Source organism: Lissotriton vulgaris, chromosome 4_1, assembly GCF_964263255.1.
Source record: "Lissotriton vulgaris chromosome 4_1, aLisVul1.2, whole genome shotgun sequence".
Classification (NCBI taxonomy): Eukaryota; Metazoa; Chordata; class Amphibia; order Caudata; family Salamandridae; genus Lissotriton; species Lissotriton vulgaris.
In genome coordinates, this window is record NC_141691.1 from 581,267,645 (window position 1) to 581,289,175 (window position 21,531).

The 21,531-nt window shown below is 46.3% G+C and overlaps 1 protein-coding gene across 2 annotated transcripts in view; it reads left to right on the forward strand.

Annotated features, from left to right (window-relative positions):
- Positions 1-21,531, forward strand: part of AVL9 (AVL9 cell migration associated) — a 478,148-nt gene that overhangs the window by 370,364 nt on the left and 86,253 nt on the right. For both annotated transcript variants that reach the window (XR_015309867.1, XM_086964797.1), the window contains exons 10-11: positions 686-1,224; positions 13,093-13,227. Coding sequence is in view for 1 of the 2 variants with exons in the window: in XM_086964797.1 (XP_086820923.1) it covers positions 686-1,224; positions 13,093-13,227 (674 nt within the window). In the remaining variant the exon portion in view is untranslated. The remainder of the gene's footprint in view (positions 1-685; positions 1,225-13,092; positions 13,228-21,531) is intronic.

Below are 21,531 nucleotides of genomic sequence, written 5' to 3' on the forward strand. Positions count from 1 at the left end.
TCATACTACTGTCCTAGAATATATCCACTTGTGCTGACTCTCTTTGTCCTAGTACAGTTCTCTCAAAATCCCTTATTTGATCAAGTCGGACCCTTATAAATTGAGACATTTAATTTTTGGGCTATCCGTGTCTAACAAGAGCAGTTAGGGTCTTTAGCCATAGTCGTCTCTTAGATGTCAAGTTGTTCAAAACACAATATAGTATGCTCCCACCTGCTTGCTATAAACGCCAGACAGTCCTGGGGACTGGGGCCTGAGATAAAGTTCATAGGTGAAGCTTTAGTGTAAATCAGGTCTTCACTCTACATCTGACACTTAAATCTTCCACCGGTTAGTGTTTCTTACTTTTAAAAAACAGGATTCCTGGGACTTTCTGTGTTCCTCTTTGTTGTTTACACAGAGCTTTAGTCTGCTCCCTCACATGTGCATTAAACAAATCATAGAAAAAAAGCAAAATTCCATAAAGCACCAACACACTTTCTGGTCATCAAGATGTTGATAGCTAAAAGATAGTTTTAAGTGACTTTACCCTTTTTATTGGCACTGAGCCCCTTTTGAGGATGTAAAATTTGATACTTTCAAGATAAGTGGTAGAAGAAATTACTTACTAGACATGTTTGCAGTCAAGTAATTGAATGAAACACATTGTTTTTTCTTCATGAATATATTTTTGTCTGTGTTCTAGGCATGATTGAGCATGGACTCAATGACTCCTCACAGTATAGGCCTTGGAAGAGCACATCAGAAGACTTGACTTTCCAAGAGGTCACCCCACCTCTGGAAGACTATGTGTCTGTTTCTGCTGAAGACATTGCAAGTGCATATCCTGAAACTGACAGGGGGGATGAGGCTGTATTTGAAAGCCCGCAGGTGGCGATTCCAAGGGCGGAAGTATCCTTTTCCCACCAACAGAAGGACAATGAAACTCAACATTCCAACGGTATGAGCCATTTGAAACCACCATCCCGTACTTCCCCTGAATCTTCCGAAAGTGACTGGGAAACACTAGACCCTAGTATTCTAGATGAAAACAACTCGAAAGAAGGGGAACAAGACAATGGTGGTGCTGTATTGCCAGAGGTAATCCATAAAGAATCTCTTACCTCGGAAAATGTTCCAATAACTGTGCAGCCACAGGCCAATACTGGTCAGGTATTCGTACAAGGACTGATATCTGGTTTGGAGGAGGACCACTATGGCATGCCATTGGCCATCTTCACAAAGGTAAAAAATTGGTAAACTACTGTAAAATAAAGTATTATATGACATGTTAATTTAAGCATTTTATAAATGTGGATATGTGTATGCCTGTGTGTGTTGGTATATAAATATTTGCTTAAAAACCAAAAGTTACAGGGACGTTATAGTTAGGCTCAGATTTCACTCGTACAAAGCCAGCAAAATTCAGCAGTTATAGTTACCTGAGTTAACTATAAGATGCGCCCCTGCAATGCACAGCGTATAAACTCGCATATTACATCACTCATGACATGGTCAGTGACATCACTCATGACATCTCAAATGACATTACTGATGACATCATCCACAGACCACTCACACCTCCATACAGCCTCTTCTATGCCCACTCATACACCCACACAACCACTCACATTCCCATACAGATACTCATACTATAGAGCAATTCACATACCCACTCACTCGTACAGCTACTCACACACTCACCCATATAGCTACTCATACAACCTGTCACTCACCCATACTGCCAGCCACTCACACAGCCACTCACTAAGCCATACAGCTCCTCACACACCCACTTATTCACTTAGTCACTCACACGCCCACTCACTCACCCATACTACCTCTTAACACAGCCACTCCCTCACCCATACAAGTACTCACACACTCACTCACACACCCACACAATCACTTACATACCTTTTCACACATTCATACAAGTACTTGCACGTCTGCTCACTCACCCATGCAGCCATTCACAGACACTCACTCTCCAATACAGCCACTCACACACCAACTCATTTAACCAGACACCAACTGAAACAGCCACTTACTCACCCATATAGTCACTACAAACCCAGTTACCCACCCATAGAGCCACTCACAGCATCACTCTCTCACCCATACAGGCACTAACACATCCACTCACTCACCAATAAGCCACTCACACACCATCTCAGTCACCCAACAGCTACTCATACACCCACTGATACACCCATACAGAGAATCACACACCCATACACTCAAGGATACACACAGTTAAACAGCCACTCACATAATATATGTTAGAAGTAGTATCACTCAGTAGCTCAGTAGTAGTGCACCTAGTATACTAATGTAACTGTTGTAGTAGGTTAGTATATATGTTTAACACCAATAAACTCTTAAAAACACTTACACTCACTTGATGATGTTATCATTGATGTCATTTGAGATGTCACTGACCATGTCATGAGTGATTTAATGTGTGAGGTCATAAGCAGTGCATTGCGGGGGCATAAGGTATAGTTAGCTCAGTTAACTATAACTGCTGAATTTCACTGGTTTTGTACAAGTGAAATCTGAGTATAACTATAACGTCCTTGTAACCTTTGATTTTTTTCTGTGAATTTCTAAGGTTTTTTAAATTCTATTTCCTAACTAAAACGACTCTGTAACCTTTGGTTTTTTAAGTGAAAGAAAATATAGAAAGCAGGTAACTCTGGGTAGTGCCGAAGATTGTTTTTTGTTTTGCTGTAGCACCAGCGCTTGGTGAGCTGGGCATGTGCTCCCCCCTCCCTGGGCTATATGGGTCCTTCTACCTCCCCTGGGGTGAAGATGGGGTGTCCCCTACACAACAAAGACTATCAAAAGTCACTATTTGTTTGGAGGGAGGGTACGGATATTGCCTGGGCTTCTACTTGTCCCAGGCCATATTAGTCTATCTAAGCCCTGGGCTTGGGGCTTATAGGGGGTTGTCCTTCCCCAGTCTGCCTCCTGTGAGCAGAAAGCCCACTGGACATCAGAGACTTAGAAAAGGCACTATTTTATTGGGTGGGGAGGACCGCCCCACTTGCCCCAGGCCATATCAGTTTTTCTGTCCACCTGGGGGTTAGGGATCTGGAGTGGTCATTCCCAATCTGCTCCCCTGGGGGGCTGGAGAAAGCCCACTAGACATCAGAGACTAAGAAAAGGCACTATTCTAATAGAGGGAGTAGCCCCAATGGGCATGGGTCTGTGCTCCCCCGAAACCCAGACATCAGTCTTTCTGCCCATGTGAGGAATGGATTGTAAATGTTTAGCCGTAGTATGCCACTCCGTGGAGAGTCAGTCAGTCTACTAGAACCAGGAAAGGGAAACAGTACTGCTCTTTTTGTGAGAGAACGCCCATCCTGGGCATGGGCCTGTGCCACCTCCATTCACTCACGACTAAATCAATCATTCTGCCTCCACCTGAGGAGTGGATTAAAGGGTGTTTATCACCGGTCCGCCCCCAGAGACAGAAAGCCCACTAGACAACAGACCATGGTATCTGAACAGTTTTTTGGGTGGGGAGCAGCCATTTGATTCACAGGCACCTGTTTACCCCTCCCACCCCCCCCCACCCCCCCACCCCCCATCCCCCACACTCTGGGCCTGACAGGCTTTCTGCCCCTGTTGGGGAAGATTTGGGGAGTTTACCTCAATCTGCCCCCGGGTGCGGAAAGTCCACTAGAACACCATGGTAAAAATTGTCCCAAAGAAAAAAAGGGGAAGCACACTCCCAGACTTTGGCCTATGCTCCCACCTCAGAAAGGGCCAACAGTCTTTTTGCCCTGGACCCGGGCTCTGTGCCCATCCAGGAAAACCTACCAAAGCCAGAAATGTTTTAAAACTAGTTAATTCCTTTGTGAAAACTTTGAGGGTTCTTAACAAATGACTCATTGCTGAATGAAGATATTTGTATATTTGTCAGAAATGTGGGGTTATGAGTCCGGTGTCAGGAAGCTCTACGCCAGAACACAATTGGTGTCTACCTCCCAAGGTGGCGCAGGTCATCCTGCAACAGTGGGGAGAACCTTTGCTTGAACGTTTAGCCACTGTAATACAAGTAGTGTAGATAGTTATCTAAGTTGGAGGTTCTGCAAGAACACTCGTTTCTGCGGGAATGGAAGACTCCTTCCTTTACCCAATTATGAAAAAGATCAAGAACAACTGGTCCCAAGTCATCCTGGTGGCTCCGAATTGGGCCAGGAGAGTGTGGTACCTGAAACTTCTTGGCATTAGCCTCTGATCAGGCTGCCATTTCGCATGGACCTCCTGTCTCAACTACAGGGCAGGGTCCTTCATCCAAATCTACACAATCTGTAGACTTACCGAAGAAGATCAGGATGATCTAGAAGAGATACCAGATATGGAAGAAATTTTAGAGGCAGTGAAGGCTTTGCCTAGAGGAAAGGCAACTGGCCTGGACTCTATCCCTCTAGAGTTTTATATTACTTTCCTAGATCAAATCAAAGAGATTTTTTTAAATCTATGTGTTCATATATTTAACAAGGGACAACCACCAAAGTCCTGGTCAAAAGCCAAAATAGTCATATTCTTGAAGAAAGATAAACCACCAGATCAGATGGGCTCCTACCGCCCTATCACTTTAATCAACGTGGACTCAAAAATATATTCCAAATTAATAGCGAATCGAATAGCACCATTAATACATAAACTTATCTCAAATTCCCAGCACGGGTTTGTACCAGGAAGAGGAACTACAGACCACATTCATAGAGTGATTACCCTGTTTGACAGTACAGAAGTGACGGGAGACCCAATGGCGCTTATCCTTTTAGACGCTGAAAAAGCATTTGATCGGGTCTCCTGGTCATTTCTGTGGCTGGCAATGGGTCATCTGGGCTTTAAACACCGATTCATTCAGGCTGTACAAAAACTATATACTGACCCTAAAGCTGTAGTGATGGTAAATGGCAATCTCTCTAAAGAATTTAAAATATCAAGGGGAACTCGCCAGGGATGCCCATGCTCCCCATTGCTATTTGCTATCTACATTGATCCCTTTATTCGCAGTCTAGAATCTAATGTTGGGATTATCCCTATTCTGACCCAAGGTTATATGACTAAAACTCTTGCCTATGCCGATGACATCGCCATAGTGACATCAGATCCGGCATTAGCCTTACCTATAATTGAAACTGAGGCAAAAAACTTTGGCAAAATGGCCGGCTATGCCCTCAACCAGAACAAAACCCAAGTAATCCTAAACGACAAATGCACTATGGTGGATCCTCGTGTGACAACAAAAGCGACCTACTCAGGGGTATGTATCTCCTCTAAACTCGATACAGTGGTCAAATTAAACTTCAGCCCCCTGCTAGATAAAATGCAGAAAGATCTTCACTGTTTGAATAACCTGCATCTATCTCTGATTGGCCGTGTAAATGCACTAAAAATGGTTTACTTCCCTAAATTGCTCTATATGTTCAGAGCAATTAATCTGGAAATTTCTGAATATTGGTTTAAACTGATGGAGCGTACTTTCTCCAGTTTTATTTGGTCTTATTCACAACCTCGAAGAGCCTACAAGCTCTTGACTCTCCCTAAAGAAAAAGGAGGCTTAGCCCTTCCTAACCTTAAGCTATATTATTGGGCTTGTATGCTTTCATATAATCATGAACTCTTCTTTCTATTAGATGATAATGAGATAGTCTCAGGGGAAGACCAACCATCGATTCACCAGCTGGTATTAGGTAATAAGAGCAAAGGCTATATGTGGCGATTTCTCTACGATAGCTACCACAAAAAGGTCCGCCTAAAAACCTTATTGGGAGGATTTAAAGCATGGAAAGCTGTGAGGAAATTACTGGGTATAGGACGACTCTCGCTTTACTCTCCTCTAAGCAACAATCCGGCCCTCCCCGAAATATTCAGAGATGCCTGTATTGATAGATGGAATATGGCAGGAATTACACATTTTGGATGTCTTATTTCAAATGAAGGGTTATACTCTTTTGAAACCTTGAGGGAAATATATCACTTGGAATGGAGGGATTTTTTTAAATATCTGCAAATCAGAGATTTTTTAACACGAAGGATTAGAGAAAATACCCCATTTGATAAAATACCGACAGCAGAAACCTTAAAAAGAACCAAAAAATTCACAATTGGTGAGATATATTCTCACCTGCTATTCCTCCTTCCAAACAATCTTGAGAAAACAGCACAGAAGTGGCAGGGGAAATTAGCAATCAGCATAGAAGAATTTAATTATGCATATGATTTATCTCAAACTATCCTCATGTCAACTAAACTGCAAACTCAGTTTTATAAAACCTGCTTTTTTATGTATTATACCCCTGATAGAATCGCCAAATGGGGAAGTGGGAGGGGTACATGTTGTTTTAGATGTACTTTATCTAATGCAGAGAGCATACATATATTTTCCTCCTGTGCAAACTTATCCTCTTTAAAATTGAACATTGAACGGTTTCTAACTGATGTTCTAAAAACAGAAATAACCCTTTCTAATGAAATGATTTTGCTTGGGGCGACTAGTCTTGCAGAACTATCTCCTGGACACGAATTAATATTTATCGCAATGGCGGTCTTAAGAATCTGTATCGCCACCGCCTGGCTAGACCCTAACCCACCATCTTTTCAACAGTGGTTTTCTAGATTGTTAGCTATATTTAACTTAGAAATGGCTATATATAAAAGAAAAGGCAGAAGACGGAGGGTCCGGGGATTAAAAATCTGGAATCCCTTAATTGAGTGGTCTCAATCCCAAGGCAATTCTCTGTAACATAAGGCCATAACCAGCGTGATCTAAGAACTGCCAAAATTGAATTTGTTATGGCTGTAATTTTTTTTTTTTTGTAAATAATAATTATTTAGATGCTGTTTGTATCTACCCAAACAGACTGAAATGTTTTGGCTGGTTGATTAACCTATTTACCTATTTAGCTATTAATGTATGATTTATGAACTTACCTAAAATTCATAATTTCTCTGTGTTTATATTTGAAATATTATTGTTGAACTTGTCTGACTGGGGGGGGGGGGGGAAGAGAGGGGTTTGTAAATTTGGGAAAAAACCTAATAAAAAAAGAAAAGAAAAAAAACAAATCTACACAATCTACACAAACCTCAATGGTGATTAACCTGTGGAGATTGACTGCATTTGATTTGATGCCTAAAGTGGTGAATGTCACCTTTGCCTATAGCTGTCCTTCCATGAAATCCAATATTGTTGGGTTCTAGGACAAATTTGTGGCCTGATGTAGTGTCTGCAAGACTGACCCCTTACCAGGGAAACTGTCAGATGTCCTCTTGTTTGTTTTGTCTTTGACCCAGCAGGGCCTTGCAGTGGGCACAGTCAGAGGTTATGTGTCGGCCATTTTGGCATTTCTGCGCTTGCCCTACTAATTGTCCTAGTTTAAATAACCTGTTGAGATAGGTTACCAAAAGGTTTAACACACAAGTTCCCTGCCAAACCGTTCTGGAATCCACTGTTGGACCGTGACCTGATCTTGATGTTTCTCATTTGTACGCCCTTTGAGGCGGTAGATATCTGCTTGTTGTGTCTCCTGAGTTTAAAGACTGTCTTCCTCATTACTATTATATCAGCTTGTCACGCTAGTGAACTTCAGGCACTTTCAGTGCAACAGCCATACACAACGTTTTATCCAGACAAATCGGTGTGGCATACTCAGACAGCTTTCTTCCACATTGCGCAATACTGCACTCTATGAGATTTCTTTTGCTCCCCCTCATCAAAAGAAGAAGAGAGACTCCATCAGCTGGACCCCAAAAGGGATTTTAGTTTTTACATAGATTTATTCATTGATCGCACCAAGAAAAATTGAGTGGACCATCAACATTTTATGAGGTTCCCTCGTGTGAAGAGTGCCTGTCCTTGACATCTGCCGAGCTAGGACGACGGCACTAGTGCATACACTCATGAAGCTCAACTGTCTTGACAGCCTGGTCTGATGGGAAGGACATTTCGGATGCTCGGTACTGAAAGACTTTTTGGTCCGAACCCACTCCACAGACCCTCTATGGGTTTTTTTGTTCGTGCAAAATGTGTGGAGAATTAGTTGATAGTATTGGTTCTACAATAAACTTTGACATAAAGGAATAGCTTTCCAGTTTTTGTTTCTCCCTAAATAAGTGGTTCCCAAACTGTGGGTCAGGATCAACTCGTGGGTCGCGAGCCAATTTTTTGTGCACCACAAAAGTCCAAGCACCAAATAAAAGTGTCTTTAAATTCTGTTTTGATCTTGTCACATCTGCTGTGCTTGGAAGGCTTGCTGCTTGTTTCTTAACATGGGGATTGGTGTTTACAAACTCCTCTCACTTCGCAATTAGAGAAATAAAAGTAAAGTGAATTATGTGACAATCTGCCACACAATTCACTTTAATTGTGTGAAAGGAAAGGCTGTAGGAAGCCAGTTTTTTGTACCACACTACAAAATGTAAAACCTGTAAATGAGCTGTAAAGATTCAGCAGTCAGGAAAGCAAAAATGAAGCACTCTTTATGTAATTCTGAAGTGTGATTAAAAAAGATTTTAATAGGCTCAAAACAAATTGTGATTCACAAATGATAAATATTCACTGAAACACGATTTCCAGATGTTATCATTTGTATGCAATATAGATTTATCGGTAAAACTGTATGCCTGTTAAAATTTAGTGGCCATTTTAATGGAAAATGTATTGTCAGTGAACGACAGTGTACTTCTACGATGCTGTAGTTAAAATAAAAAATGTGCCCGCCTCATGTCCATTAAAGCTAGGTAGGTCGCAAAAGTTTGTCGTTCTAAAAAGTGGGTTGTGCTTGTAAAAGGTTTGGGAAGCACTGCTCTCAAAGATGAGTATGTTACCTGATGGATCATTGTGTCTTTTCTTATCAAGCCTTCAATTGCAAGTGGATCAGGGATTGATGTACAAATCACATTCCTATTTGTAGTAGTTATACCTCTAAATGATACCTGCACCTTATTATACCAGTCATGGTATTTTTTTTATTTATGATTTACTTTAGATTCTTGATACAGCATGTCAATACCCTGATCACATGATCGCAGGCAACTTGAAAGTATAGTATAGAATATTAGTAAGCAAAAAGCAAGTCCTAAGGCAGGAAACAATGAAAGCGCAAAAACAAGTCAAAATACAGGAGGTTAAGGTCACCGGGGAGCTGTGGTAGCTTTGAATGACAGTTCCAGGGGCACCAGGTACATTACATTAAGTGGGTGCAGAATTTGAAACATCTTTTGGAAAGTGCTGTTTGAGGTTCCTTGTGAAGTTTGGGATTGTCACGGTTTGTTCGATTTATGCTAATAGAGCAGTCAAAGTATTTGGTGCATTGCCAGTGTATGATTGTGGCATGGAAGACTTTCTAAAGCAGGGAGTGCTCAGCCTACGCAGATCGAGCTTTACTTATTAATGTTCTGTTTCTCCCAGAAGCTTATGAAATAAGTATTCAACATTTTTCAAGTGATTCAGCATGTTAGGGATACATGCAGACTTACTTATATTCTGAACAAACAACCTTGGGATTCCAACCTATTGATGATGGGACTGCTGTGATGGTCTGAGATATTTTTGCATTTGAGACTACATGGGCTGCTTATTTGAGAACTGCTTTGAGTGGGGCGGGGTGAGAATTGGTCAAGCCAGTCAGAACATTCCAGAAGTTTATACTTACAATGAGTAGAACTTGGACAGCCAGCTAATGGCCTTGTTTTGGGAGGAAAGGCATTTAGCTGCTGTAATATTGGAGTAGTTGTTATTCGGCATTCTTGGTCATCTCTTTGAGGCTGAGCTCAGTACCTTATCTTGTATAAAACCTAAAGATTATGTTCAGACTAGAAGTTCTGATGTGAGGCCCAGGTCCTTGAGTTGGTTTGACCACTCAGATGGAGGTTCTTTTCCTGTGTATGGGTAACCAAGGGGCAGTTATGCTCCTGTACTGAAGGTTGACACCTGTGACACTTCAGTACCTAGAGAATCAGGGTTTTAGACCTGTGGTAACTTTAGCCCCTGCTTGCAAGAAACTAGGGAGGGACACCATTCAAAATGTAACCTTTGAATGTGCAAAATTTGGTGCAGATTTGCCAAATACTGAATGATAATAGAGCATATTGTAAGGTTTCCTTCATCCTAAAAACTGACTGAATGCTGCCCTACTCCCTGTTTACAATAGTGCATTGGATGCAGGCCGGCCTTGTCTCAGCTGGCACTTTTTTGTGTAAAAAAAAAAGTGGACTTGGACAGGTGACAGTCTGTTCATATCTGTAGATTAGACTGTAGGCCAGTTGGCACAAATCTGCTTCACTCTTAAAGAATGAAGGTTGAAAAGACTTTGGACAGCTGAATGCTGGCCTGTCACTTCTTTGCAATAGCCAAAATTATGCGGACGAAAGACTCACAGAACATGTGACAGATGCACCTAGTGCATTGTTGTGTGACCCGGCAGCCTTAGGGCGATCTTCCCCCAACTTTTTGGCTGCCTTCCTCCATTTTTCTGTTCATGTTTTTGAAGGCTTTAGGACTAATGCCCTCTTCCCTAAAACATGATAACATTGGTTCATACCCAATTGGCATATTTAATTTACTTAGAAGTCCCTAGTAAAGTGCACAACCTTTCCCTAGGGCCTTTACATTAAACGCTGCTAGTGGGCCTGCAGCACTGATTGTGTCACTCACATAAGTAGCTCCTTAACCATGTCTACGGCCTGCCATTGCAAGGCATGTGTGTTCAGTTTTTTGCCGTTTTGACTTGGCATGTAAACTACTTGCCAAGCCTAAACTCCCTTTTTATTACACCCATGTCATCACAGGGTACTGTGTAAACAAAAGGTACAACATGTACTTTTGCTTCACATGTTTTGATATTGACAAACAGCTACATTAGTTTTTCGCTGCTGGGAGGCCTACTCCTCTAATAGGCTAATATTGTGAATTCCTTGAAAAATCTTAAAGTTGTAATTCCTTATGAGAAAGGAGTAGCTTTTTCATCATATCTTTGGAATAGTAATGATAAATCCTCTGTACTGGTAAGGTCGGATTTAACATTACTATTTTAGAAATTACACTTTTAGAAAGTGGACCTTTCTCTGCCCCTATAGCTCTGTGTACCTTGCAGCCTGTCTCCCATACATGTCTGAGCTGGGTGAACGTTCCCCCTTATGAATTCCTTCCAGACAGCCATCAATACAGGAACGCTAGGTGCGACTGAGTATCCCTCTACATAAATCTGCATTCTGATGGCCCTTCCTGGGCAGAAGGGAGGAAGGGGCTCACACTTGCACCTTCGCTAAGGGTAGTGGCCTGACCCCACACAAAGGACTAATTAACCCCCACAGATTGGCTGGCAGACAGGACTGAGTTGAAAGAGATAATGGTGCACTTCAAACCACTCTTTGAAGTTTCCCTCACTTCAAAGGCACATTTGGGTATGAGCACTGGGTCTCTGACCCCAGACACTTCTGGATCTTGAACTGAATCTCTGTCAGAAGAACTGCTGTGCTGCTTAAAGGACTCAACTGGTCTGCTTTTCCTAAAGGAAGCTTTTCTGCTTGTTGTCCTGCTGCCTCCTGCTCTCTTACTCTTCTGAAGAACTCTGCCTTCCCTCTAAGTGATCTCCAATGACTTGTTGGATTGCCTCCTGTTTTCTGAAGTCTCCGGGACACAAAAGACTTCTCGCAATTTGGCTGGTGCTGCTGGGCTCTGCCACCTCTGAGTCCTGTACTTGCCTGAGGTGCCCTCTCCAGTTCTGGACCTCAGGAGTGGTTTTTGCAGTTGTTTTGCTACAAAATCAAGCATCATTACCACTGTGTCGATCAGAACCGATGCAGTGTACTTCGATGCTGATGCAGTACCTATCTGGAGATATCCTTTTGCAGTTCGCCGGCGACGCAGAACCCAACTGCGAGGTTAGACTTCAACGCATCGATCCTGTGAACTGGAACCGATGCTTAGTCAATGTGTGGAGAAGATTGATGCATCTCGTTGTTTGCGACCAGGAAAGTTACTTTGTTCACCTGGGCCTGCTCGGCTCCTGTAGCCGTCCGCCTCTCCATTACAGTAGGCCCAAACTTTGGCTTTGCCCTGGTCCAGCGCGACCTAAAGTAACCTTTGTAGTACTAGTTGCTTATATGCAATTTATTGCATTTATTTCTTCAAACTTCTATTCATTCGATTTTTATTGTTTTGGTCTTCTTTTGTTTAGAATATGATAATCTATTTTTGTAACCTGGTGTGGAGGGTTTTTTGGGGTGTATTCACTGTGTTGTACGAGTTATTGGACAAATACTTTACATATTGCCTTCTAAGTTAAGCCTGCCTGCTCTGAGCCAAGATACCATAGGGTGAGCACAAGATAATTTAGGATTGTGTTGTGACTTACCCTTACAAGGATTATTGTCCCTGCTTGGACAAGATGCATACCTCTGCCTGGGTTTCTGCCAGAACCAGTTTCTAACAATTGTAAACTAGACTTTGGTACTCGTCACTGGTCCAATTCTGCTTCACCCTAAAAAATATGCAAGTTGATGGAGACCTGGGATGGCTGACAGCTACACTTGCAGCTTGTCCACAATGTCAAAATGGTGCCAGTTGAGCAACTCTCAGCTGTCCCAGGCCTGTGTGAGATGCACTATTTTGTTGTAGGGACCGGGGATAGGTACTGAAGTGTCCTCAATATGACTGGACTGTTTAAGCCATGTACAAGTAGTGTTCCCAAGGGTGATGTGTGCCTGCTGAAATGACCATGCCCACATGTATTATGGGAGCAAATATATAACAGCAGCAGGTGGGTGTGCCAGTTGCTTTGTTATTTATGGAAGACTGGGCTTAAAATGTGAGGACAGCATCCATGCTTACTGTCCAACTCTCTTACTGCTCCTAGGTCTCAACCATGAATTGAGATCTCGATTCTGAATTGAAAATGCCTTGATTAATTTGTGAGACAAATAGAGGGCCATGTAGTTTTTTTCTGAACCTTAGTCTCTGCATACTTAATATGCAGGTTTTTGAAATGTAGGCTTTTTAATAAAGTAATTGCATTTGAAAAGAATGATTACATATTTTGTATTTCTCACTTCAAAAAGAGATGCTAATAGATTTTTATGTTTTAGGGATTTCTATGTTTACCATATATGGCACTGCAACAGCATCACCTATTGTCTGATGTGAGCATTCGAGGATTTGTTGCTGGTGCCACCAACATCCTGTTTCGCCAGCAAAAGCACTTAAGTGATGCCCTCATAGAAGTAAGTATTTTTCCGCTTATTGCTTTGAATTCAGTCTGAAAGTTACGTATCTTTCTTTGCAGTGTCCTTTACTTACTGTATGATCAATAGCTACATGTGAAAACTTAAAAAATCAGACTTAATCTGAAAACAGATAAGTAGTAATAACATTTAATTGTTTCTAATTAAGTTTCAAATATCCATATAATACTATAAAACTATCACAGAACAATAATGTCATAACTGCAAATGTGTTTAACACCTTAGCTGCTTCGAACGTTCAGCGCCCAGTGATGAACGTTCGAAGAACGAATGCTGGCCCGACGGCCAACGGTTGTGCGCAGCACTGGGGAGGTAGCGCTCGTGACGACCGTTGGCCGACGGCAGCGCTTAAGGTGTTAACACTAAAATCATTTCCCCCTTTGCTTAGAATGAACACTAGCCATTTATAAACCAAAGCCAATAAAAAAGACAGCTTTTCTGGAGCACCGCTAGGGGTGACATGGACAGAGGTCTTCTTTTTTTTTTTTTTTAGGTTTCGCCTACACATTGCCTACACAGTGCTTGTGCTGTGCTTTTGAAATCTATTGTATTTAATATAAATGTTAAAAGGGGTTTACATCCTGCCCCTTGCTTTTCATTGTTTCCTGTGCTTGTCACTTTACCTCCGCTTCTATTGGATTTAGCATAATATTTCCTGTTGTTCCTCCATGTGCTTCTCTTATCAGTTTCCAGTCCCCGAAGTACTGTTTTCATGTGCTTTTCTGGAACGATTTTGAAAGGTTTTTACCAGCAAAGTGCTTGAGCTATGCTTGTTATTAGTTTTTAAAGTGCTGGCATTTAAGTTCAGAGGCTTAATTAGTTATCAACATTTTTCACCATCCAATCCGATTCATTTGCTTTGTTTCTATTGCATTGTAAATGTTATTTCTTACACAAGGGTTGAAACGTATCGTTCTCCATGCCTCGCTTTCAGTCCTGAACTCCGCCCCTGGGTCAAACAACGTATTGCAGCCTGTGAAAATTCTGTTGGTGCAGTAGTCCTTTGTCCGTTCCCATGGTATGAGCTGCAGGGAATGTGAAGCGGGAAAGGCTGGTGACTGCACTGATTACTGTTATGTTGTCATGGACGATGCCCATGCACCTAGCATGATAACCTGGATCAGATGTGAGCAGGGTTGGATTGGGATTAAAAATCGGCCCACATTTGCATAATGCCTTCCCTCAAATCACTGCTTTCAGCGTAACTTTACATAAAAGGGGGGAGGGGGTGGGGGGGGGGATGCACGCATCAGTTTACACTAGTGAAACACACCTTAAAACAAGTGAGGCCACTTCTGCTCCGGCCCCCTTCCCCGCTCTGTATGCCTACATTAATGGGAGGCTCAGCGAAAGAAAAGGGGTGACACCTCTGCCTGTTGCTGCTATACGGGAGATAATGAGTGTCCATCTCCCTCCAGAAAGGCCACTCAGACACTCACTGGGCCGCTGGCGGTATATATCGAACAACAGAGACGCCGCCCAAATCGGCCCCCAGGCTGCTCAAAAGCAGCCCTCAGCTGGAACTCTGACCCCGGCCCCTTGGGCATTGCCCGAATGCCCCCGTTACCAATCCGACGCTGAATGCGAGACCCTCTAGAGAGCCTCAGCAGCAGCCCAGGCAGGCTCGTCAAGACGAGCAGAGGCAGTAGGGCCCGCCTTGCACTAAAAGCAGCAGAAGATGACCTCCAGGAGCACTGGCACGCTCGTTACCCACAACAATGCCTCCTACATTGCGCTTGCGCTCATGGCCAGGTAAGCGAGGGGCCTATACTTATAGCCCCCCCCATAGACTAGCCAGGGACGGTTAGCTCTCCGAAGGATTGGACAGTGCCTTGCAGAAATGTAAACACATGCCACCCCATGATGCTATTGGGCTGTGATTATTGTAGTGACTACAGCTCTGCTCATCTCCATGCTGTCTCTCTTGTCTTTCGAGTGACCAGATTCCCATGAGGCTGCTTAAGAGGCTGGAGTACTTCGGTACAGATGGAGCTCTGAGAGCTGGATGAACGAATGATCACATACTGACCTGCTGGGCCAGGCTGCAGCTGATGGTACTAAGCTTGAAAAGTTCACTACGGCATCCAAGTGCATTTATCTCCGCGGACAGAGCAAAGGCACTTTTGGGCCGGTACTACCATGTCAGGCGTCACATTGGTTTGTGTCTTGAAACTCGGGGTCCAGGGCCAATCTTCCATATTGTTCAAGTCTGACATTTCCTACCACCAATCTCGCTAACACTTCATTTTCGTGCGATCAGGTCACTTAATGGCTTCCCTTTTGCCATTGCATGTTTGAAATGCTGTATCTCAGGGCTTTAAGTGGGATGAAAAAACTGGCGTGGTTTCTCATAGGGGCGTGGCCGATTTAATTAAGGGCGTGGGCTAAAACACATGAGCTACAAATCTGTACATAGCATAACGTGCTGCTCCACTGGTGTTTTGCTGTTTCTGTCCATTTATCCAGCGATTTAACACAACAAATAACATTACACCTCCAAGTCAGGACTGTTGGCTTTGTCAATGGTTATTAGTTGCATAAGATAAATGAGTAATAATTATGACTCCGTTGTACATAAAATTGAAAATGCTTTCGTTCTTGTGGTGAGGTTCTGGCCTAAGACTACAGCTCCCGACTTTAGAGCTGAGATAACCGGTTTGTGATTCAAAGCATGAATATGTGCTTGTTTAACGTGACTGGTACACATATTTTCTTCATGTTTGCGCTATATAATACTGAAAAATTAGCCTTTTTGAAGCTACAACAAAAGCAGGTACGGATGGTACCAGGGGGGAAGCTGACGTCACAACAGGAATTGACGTCACGAAAGGTGGCTTGCACCATCAGACTCATTGCCTCCCCTCGCTCACCCCTCAGATGCGATTTCATCAGAGAAGCCAGCGCGTGAGCATTCCGAATGAGCTCCGATCTCGCCCCAGAGAGGCCAAAGGGTGAATGTGTGGCTCCATTTGCTACAGTTATCGAGCTACGGTAAAATAAGTGGTGGGGGGCGCCGTCCACCCGCGTGGCACCCCAACTCGAGCCATGGATGGTACTATTGCAGAGTTGAGCTTTTTTTCCCACCTTGAAGGTAAAAATGGAGTTCCCGATAGGGACCCGGTACGGCACCTGCTTTTAAGAACTGTTGATGGTGAGCACCGGCACGACCCGGCCCACTTAATCTCTTCTGTATTTGGTAAATTAGTTTTACCTCCCTGGCCTCATTTACATTGGTGGCTCTGAGCCTCTTTGTGGTGGTCATATTTATTGAGAGAGAGAAAGTGATCTTTGTGAAGTATTTAAGAGCAACTTTTGGACTGCAGCTAGATGGGTGCAGGCTATGGATGGGGAAAGGAACTCTGTTTTGCAAAAGCGGTGGTTACCCTTTGGCATATGATAAAGATTTCAGTTAAAGCGTTCAGAACAAAGAAAATACTGTTGGAACATGCATGTTCAGACATAATTTCAATATCGGCAGTATTACCTTGAGTTTAGCAGGAAATTCTTAACGAGGGCTTCGATCATTTTTGGTAACCATCAATGGGGGAGAACAATGGGATCCTGCTGGATTTTTATTCAAGTATCACCTTGGCTGGGCCACCTGGAGCCTAGTACCTAAATGCCAATGGAATTGAATATAAATGGAAACATAAGCGATGTATTGTGTTTATTAAAAAAACAAGTCATAACACTTGAAAAGACCTTTATTAACTTATATATCTGAAAGAAACAGGTCAGTATTAGATTCCTTACCTTAGAATATCCCCAGGCGTCAGACTGGATCCGGAAACTTTTGCGTAGCAGTACCCTTGCGCGTCGGTACGCGTCCTCTGCGGCTCCGCGTCCGTCGTTGGCACCGGGATGATGTCGCCGGAGTACTTAGACGCCGCCCTCGTGCCCTGACGTCAGTTCTTCTTTTTTCCGCATCAGCAAGTGCCGATCCGGAAAAAGTGGTGCCCGTAGTCCATTTTTGACTAAACTTTTCCGATCGTTTTTGATCTTTCTTCCAAGTCGAACGACTCCGACGGTGCTGGTAGGGATGCCCGGGTTCAAGCCCTGCGTCGACTGCAGCTGACTGATGTCGGTTACCGACCCCCATCGCCGGTGTCTACATTGCCTGGGGCCCGACCACGATGACAAGTCGTGCCCCGACTGCCGCACCTTGACGTCGAAGGCTAGGCGGGAGCGGTCCCGCAAGTGCCTCGAGCTCCGGCAGTCGGCCCGTGCCGTTCGAGGTCCCGGTCCGGAAGGAGGTCGAGGGACCGGTCGCGGGGCCGGAGTCATCACAGCTCCGGGAGTCGACACCACTCCTCGGGCTCCAAGTCTTCAGGTAAGAGGCACAAGAAGTCAAAGAAGCGACATCGCTCTTCTGACTCCCCCCGACGCTCGCGCGACGCGGCCGGGGGAGCCGTTGGCGTCACAGCCTGCTCCATACCTGCCGGTCCCTGGGCAGAACGCGACGCCGGAGAAGATCGATGCCTTCCTCGCGGCCATGAGGTCGCTCACTCCTCCGTCGGGTTCTGCGGCGCCTTCGGGCCCCGCGGGCCCGGCTGAGAACCCAAGCGGGCCGGGTGCTTCGGCCCTGGCTCGGTTCCGGATCCGGGTCGTCGCCGGTCGACCTTACGACGGCGCCGGCCCCTAGGGCGTCACCGTCCCTGAACAACGTCGTCCCCGGCCCGCCCCCCCCTCTAGACCCGGTTCCGACGCCGGAGCGGCGGTGCTCGACGCTGCATTCGCCAGACACTGGCTTTGTCTCCCCTCCTACCGTTGCTTCGGAGGAGGGGGCTGCCTATAGTGCGGTGTTAACGTGGGCGGCCAAGGCCTTATCCTTTGAACTCCCCGTCGCGGCCGTGAGGACTAACCTCCTCACTGAGGTCCTTAAACCACAAGCAAGCTCTTCGGAGCTTCTGTTGCCGTTTAATGAGGCCTTGTCTGACGTTCTTCTGGGCACCTGGTCCAGGCCCGCTACAGGTACTGTAGATAGGAACGTGGCCAGACGCCACCGTCCGGCTCCGGGCGACCCTTGCTTCCTGTCCACCCACCCCACTCCGAGAGCCTGGTCATAAAGGCCTCTAACTCCCAGACCTCATTCCCGACGGCTCCACCCCCCGATCGGGAATCCAAGAGATACGAACAGTATGGTAAGAAGATGTTCTCCTCACTGAGTTTGGGGTTGCGGTCAGTTAACACTGCATGCCTCTTGGGCTGTTATTCCCATTCTCTGTGGGACACGGTCGCGGACGTGCTGCCACACTGTCCGGAGGAGGCCCGGACTAAACTCGCCCAAGCCCTTGCGGAGGGTCGAGATGCGGCACGGTATTCCATCCGGTGTGGGCTGGATACTACGGACTTGCTAGGCAGAGCAAGGTCTGCCAACTTTTCGGCTGATGTCCAAAACATCCTTATGGACATGCCGTTTGATGGCCGTCGCCTCTTTGGCGACAAGGCAGACAGTGCACTTGAGCGCTTTAAGGACTCCAGGGCTACGGCCAAGTCCTTGGGCCTGTCGTCCCCGCACCAGCAAACTGCTGCCTTTCGCTCCTTTCGTGGCCAAGGAAGGGGTGCCCCCACACGTCCTGCCAGCCACAGGCCGCAGACTAACATCCAGCGCGGTGGCGGACGTGGTAACCGCCGTGGCGGTGCCGGGGAATAACAGCGAGGCCAGTCCACATCCACCCCCGCAGCATACGCCTCAAAGCCCTCCTAGTCCGAGCTTTCAGGCCCGCGTGACGCCAGTGGGGGGCAGGGTTTGCCATAACCTCCTCCACTGGCGCAACTTCACTTCGGACAGGTGGGTGGTGCAGATCGTCCGAAGGGGCTACTCCCTCCCCTTCGAGGCGACCCCTCCAGCCATGCCACCGCAGTACCACCGCGTGTCGGGGGATCACTTGAAACTTCTGCGAGAGGAAGTTACGGCCCTCTTGCCCAAGGGGGCCATCAAGTGCGTTCCTGGGCCAGAAGTAGAATGTAGTTGTTACTCCCACTACTCTCTGGTTCCCAAGAAGGGCAAAGGGGGCCTACGCCCTATCTTGGACCTGCGGAACGTCAACGGCTTCCTTCGGAAGGAGAAGTTCAAGATGCTGACACTGGCTCAGGTCTTAGCTGCCCTGGACCCGGGAGACTGGATGGTAGCGTTGGACTTGCAGGACGCTTATTTTCACATCCCCGTCCTGACGGCCCACCGGCGCTATCTGCGGTTCACGGTAGGCCATGAGCACTTTTAGTTTACCGTGCTCCCCTTCGGCTTTACCAGCGCCCCACGGGTGTTCACGAAAGTGATGGCGGTGGTGGCAGCTCATCTGCGCAGGTTAGGAGTTTCAGTCTTCCCCTACCTCGACGACTGGTTGTTGAAGGCGGGATCGCCCCAGACAGTCGTCAGCCACCTCCAGACTACGGCCGACCGCCTGCACCTGCTGGGGTTCTCCATCAATGTGCCGAAGTCACACCTGTGTCCCTCTCAGAAGCTCCTCTTCATCGGAGCGTTTCTAGATTCGGCGCAGTTTCGGGTTTATCCTCCTGAACAGCGGGTTCGGGATATTCAGGCTCTGATTCCGATCTTTCAGCCGTTATCCTGAGTCTCGGTCAGGTTGACGCTGCGGCTTCTGGGGCTGATGGCCTCCTGCATCCTTCTGGTGCATCACGCCAGGTGGCGGATGCGGGCTCTGCAGTGGGACCTGAAGTTTCAGTGTGCCCAGCATCAGGGCAACTTGTCCGACCAGGTCTTGAGCTCGGAGGGCACTGCAAGACAGTTGCAGTGGTGGCTCATGGTCCCCGATTGGGTCAGCGGCAGATCCCTCTCCCTACCCCAACCGGAGCACGTTGTTGTGACGGGCGTGTCCCTCCAGGGCTGGGGGGCCATATGGGAGAGGCGTAGTCCCAGCTCCACATCAACCTTCTGGAGCTGCGGGCAATCCCGCTTGCACTGAAGGCATTCCTCCCCTCTGTCCGGGGGAGTGTAGTGCAGGTGTTCACGGACAACACCACCGCCATGTGGTACTGCAACAAACAGGGCGGGGAGGGTCGTGGATCCTATGCCAGGAGGCCCTGCGCCTCTGGCAGTGGCTGGAACATCAGGGCGGGACCCTGGTTGTTCAACACCTGGCAGGTTCCCTGAACGCCAGGGTGTACGAACTCAGCCGTCGGTGCATGATGGATCACGAATGGCGTCTGAACACGGATGTGGCGCAAGGCCTCTTTCAGCAGTGGGGAGAGCCTTGGTTAGATCTATTCGCCACAGAAGAGAACGCGCAATGTCATCAGTTCTGCGCGTTGGAATTTCCAAGGCGGCACTCGCTCGGAGGCGCTTTTCGTCGCGAGTGGAGTTGCGGTCTTTGTACGCCTTTCCGCCTTTACCACTTCTGCCCAAAGTGCTGAAGAAGATCAGGCGTGACCATGCCCAAGTCATCCTTGTGGCTCCGGACTGGGCACGAAGATACTGGTATCCCGAGCTACTCAGCATTTCTGTCGATCCCCCATTAGTCTGCCTCTTCAGGAGGACCTTCTGTCGCAGCAACATGGGACGGTCCTCCACCTGAACCTGTCCAGTCCCCACTTACATGCGTGGATATTGAGCGACGGCAGTTGAGGCCATTTGACTTGCCTCTTGAAGTCTGTAATGTGATTCTTGCAGCCAGGCGTCCCTCCACAAAATCGGTATACGCCTGCAGGTGGAACAAATTTGTGGTATGGTGCACAGCAAATTCCGTGGATCCCCTTTCTGCCCCTCTTTCAGAGGTTCTCCTCTTTCTTCTTTCTCTTGCCCAGCAGGGCTCTGCTCTGGGCACTCTAAATGGCTACCTCTCTGCCATTTCCGCCTTCTTAAGGCTCCCTGATCAACCCTCTTTGTTAAAGTCCCCAGTTGTAAATAGGTTTTTGAAGGGCATCACTCCTATGTTCCCTCCTGTTCCTTTTGTGATGCCTCAGTGGGACTTAAACCTTGTTCTGACTTATCTGATGTGCGCTCCCTTCGAGCCACTTCATAACTGTCCTCTTCGTCTTCTTACTCATAAGACTGCATTCCTGGTTGCCATCACCTCTGCCGGGAGAGTGAGTGAGCTCCAGGCTCTTTCATCTAAACCTCCTTTCCTTTCTGTCCATCCGGACAAAGGTGTGTTGCGGATGCGACCCTCTTTCCTGCCCAAGGTAGTCACAGCCATCCACATCGGGCAGTCTATCACCTTGCCCACCTTCTTTCCGCCTCCGCATCCTTCGAAAGAGGAAGAGAGGCTCCACCGTCTGGACCCAAAACGTGCGCTCTCATTCATTCTGGATCGCACACGCCAG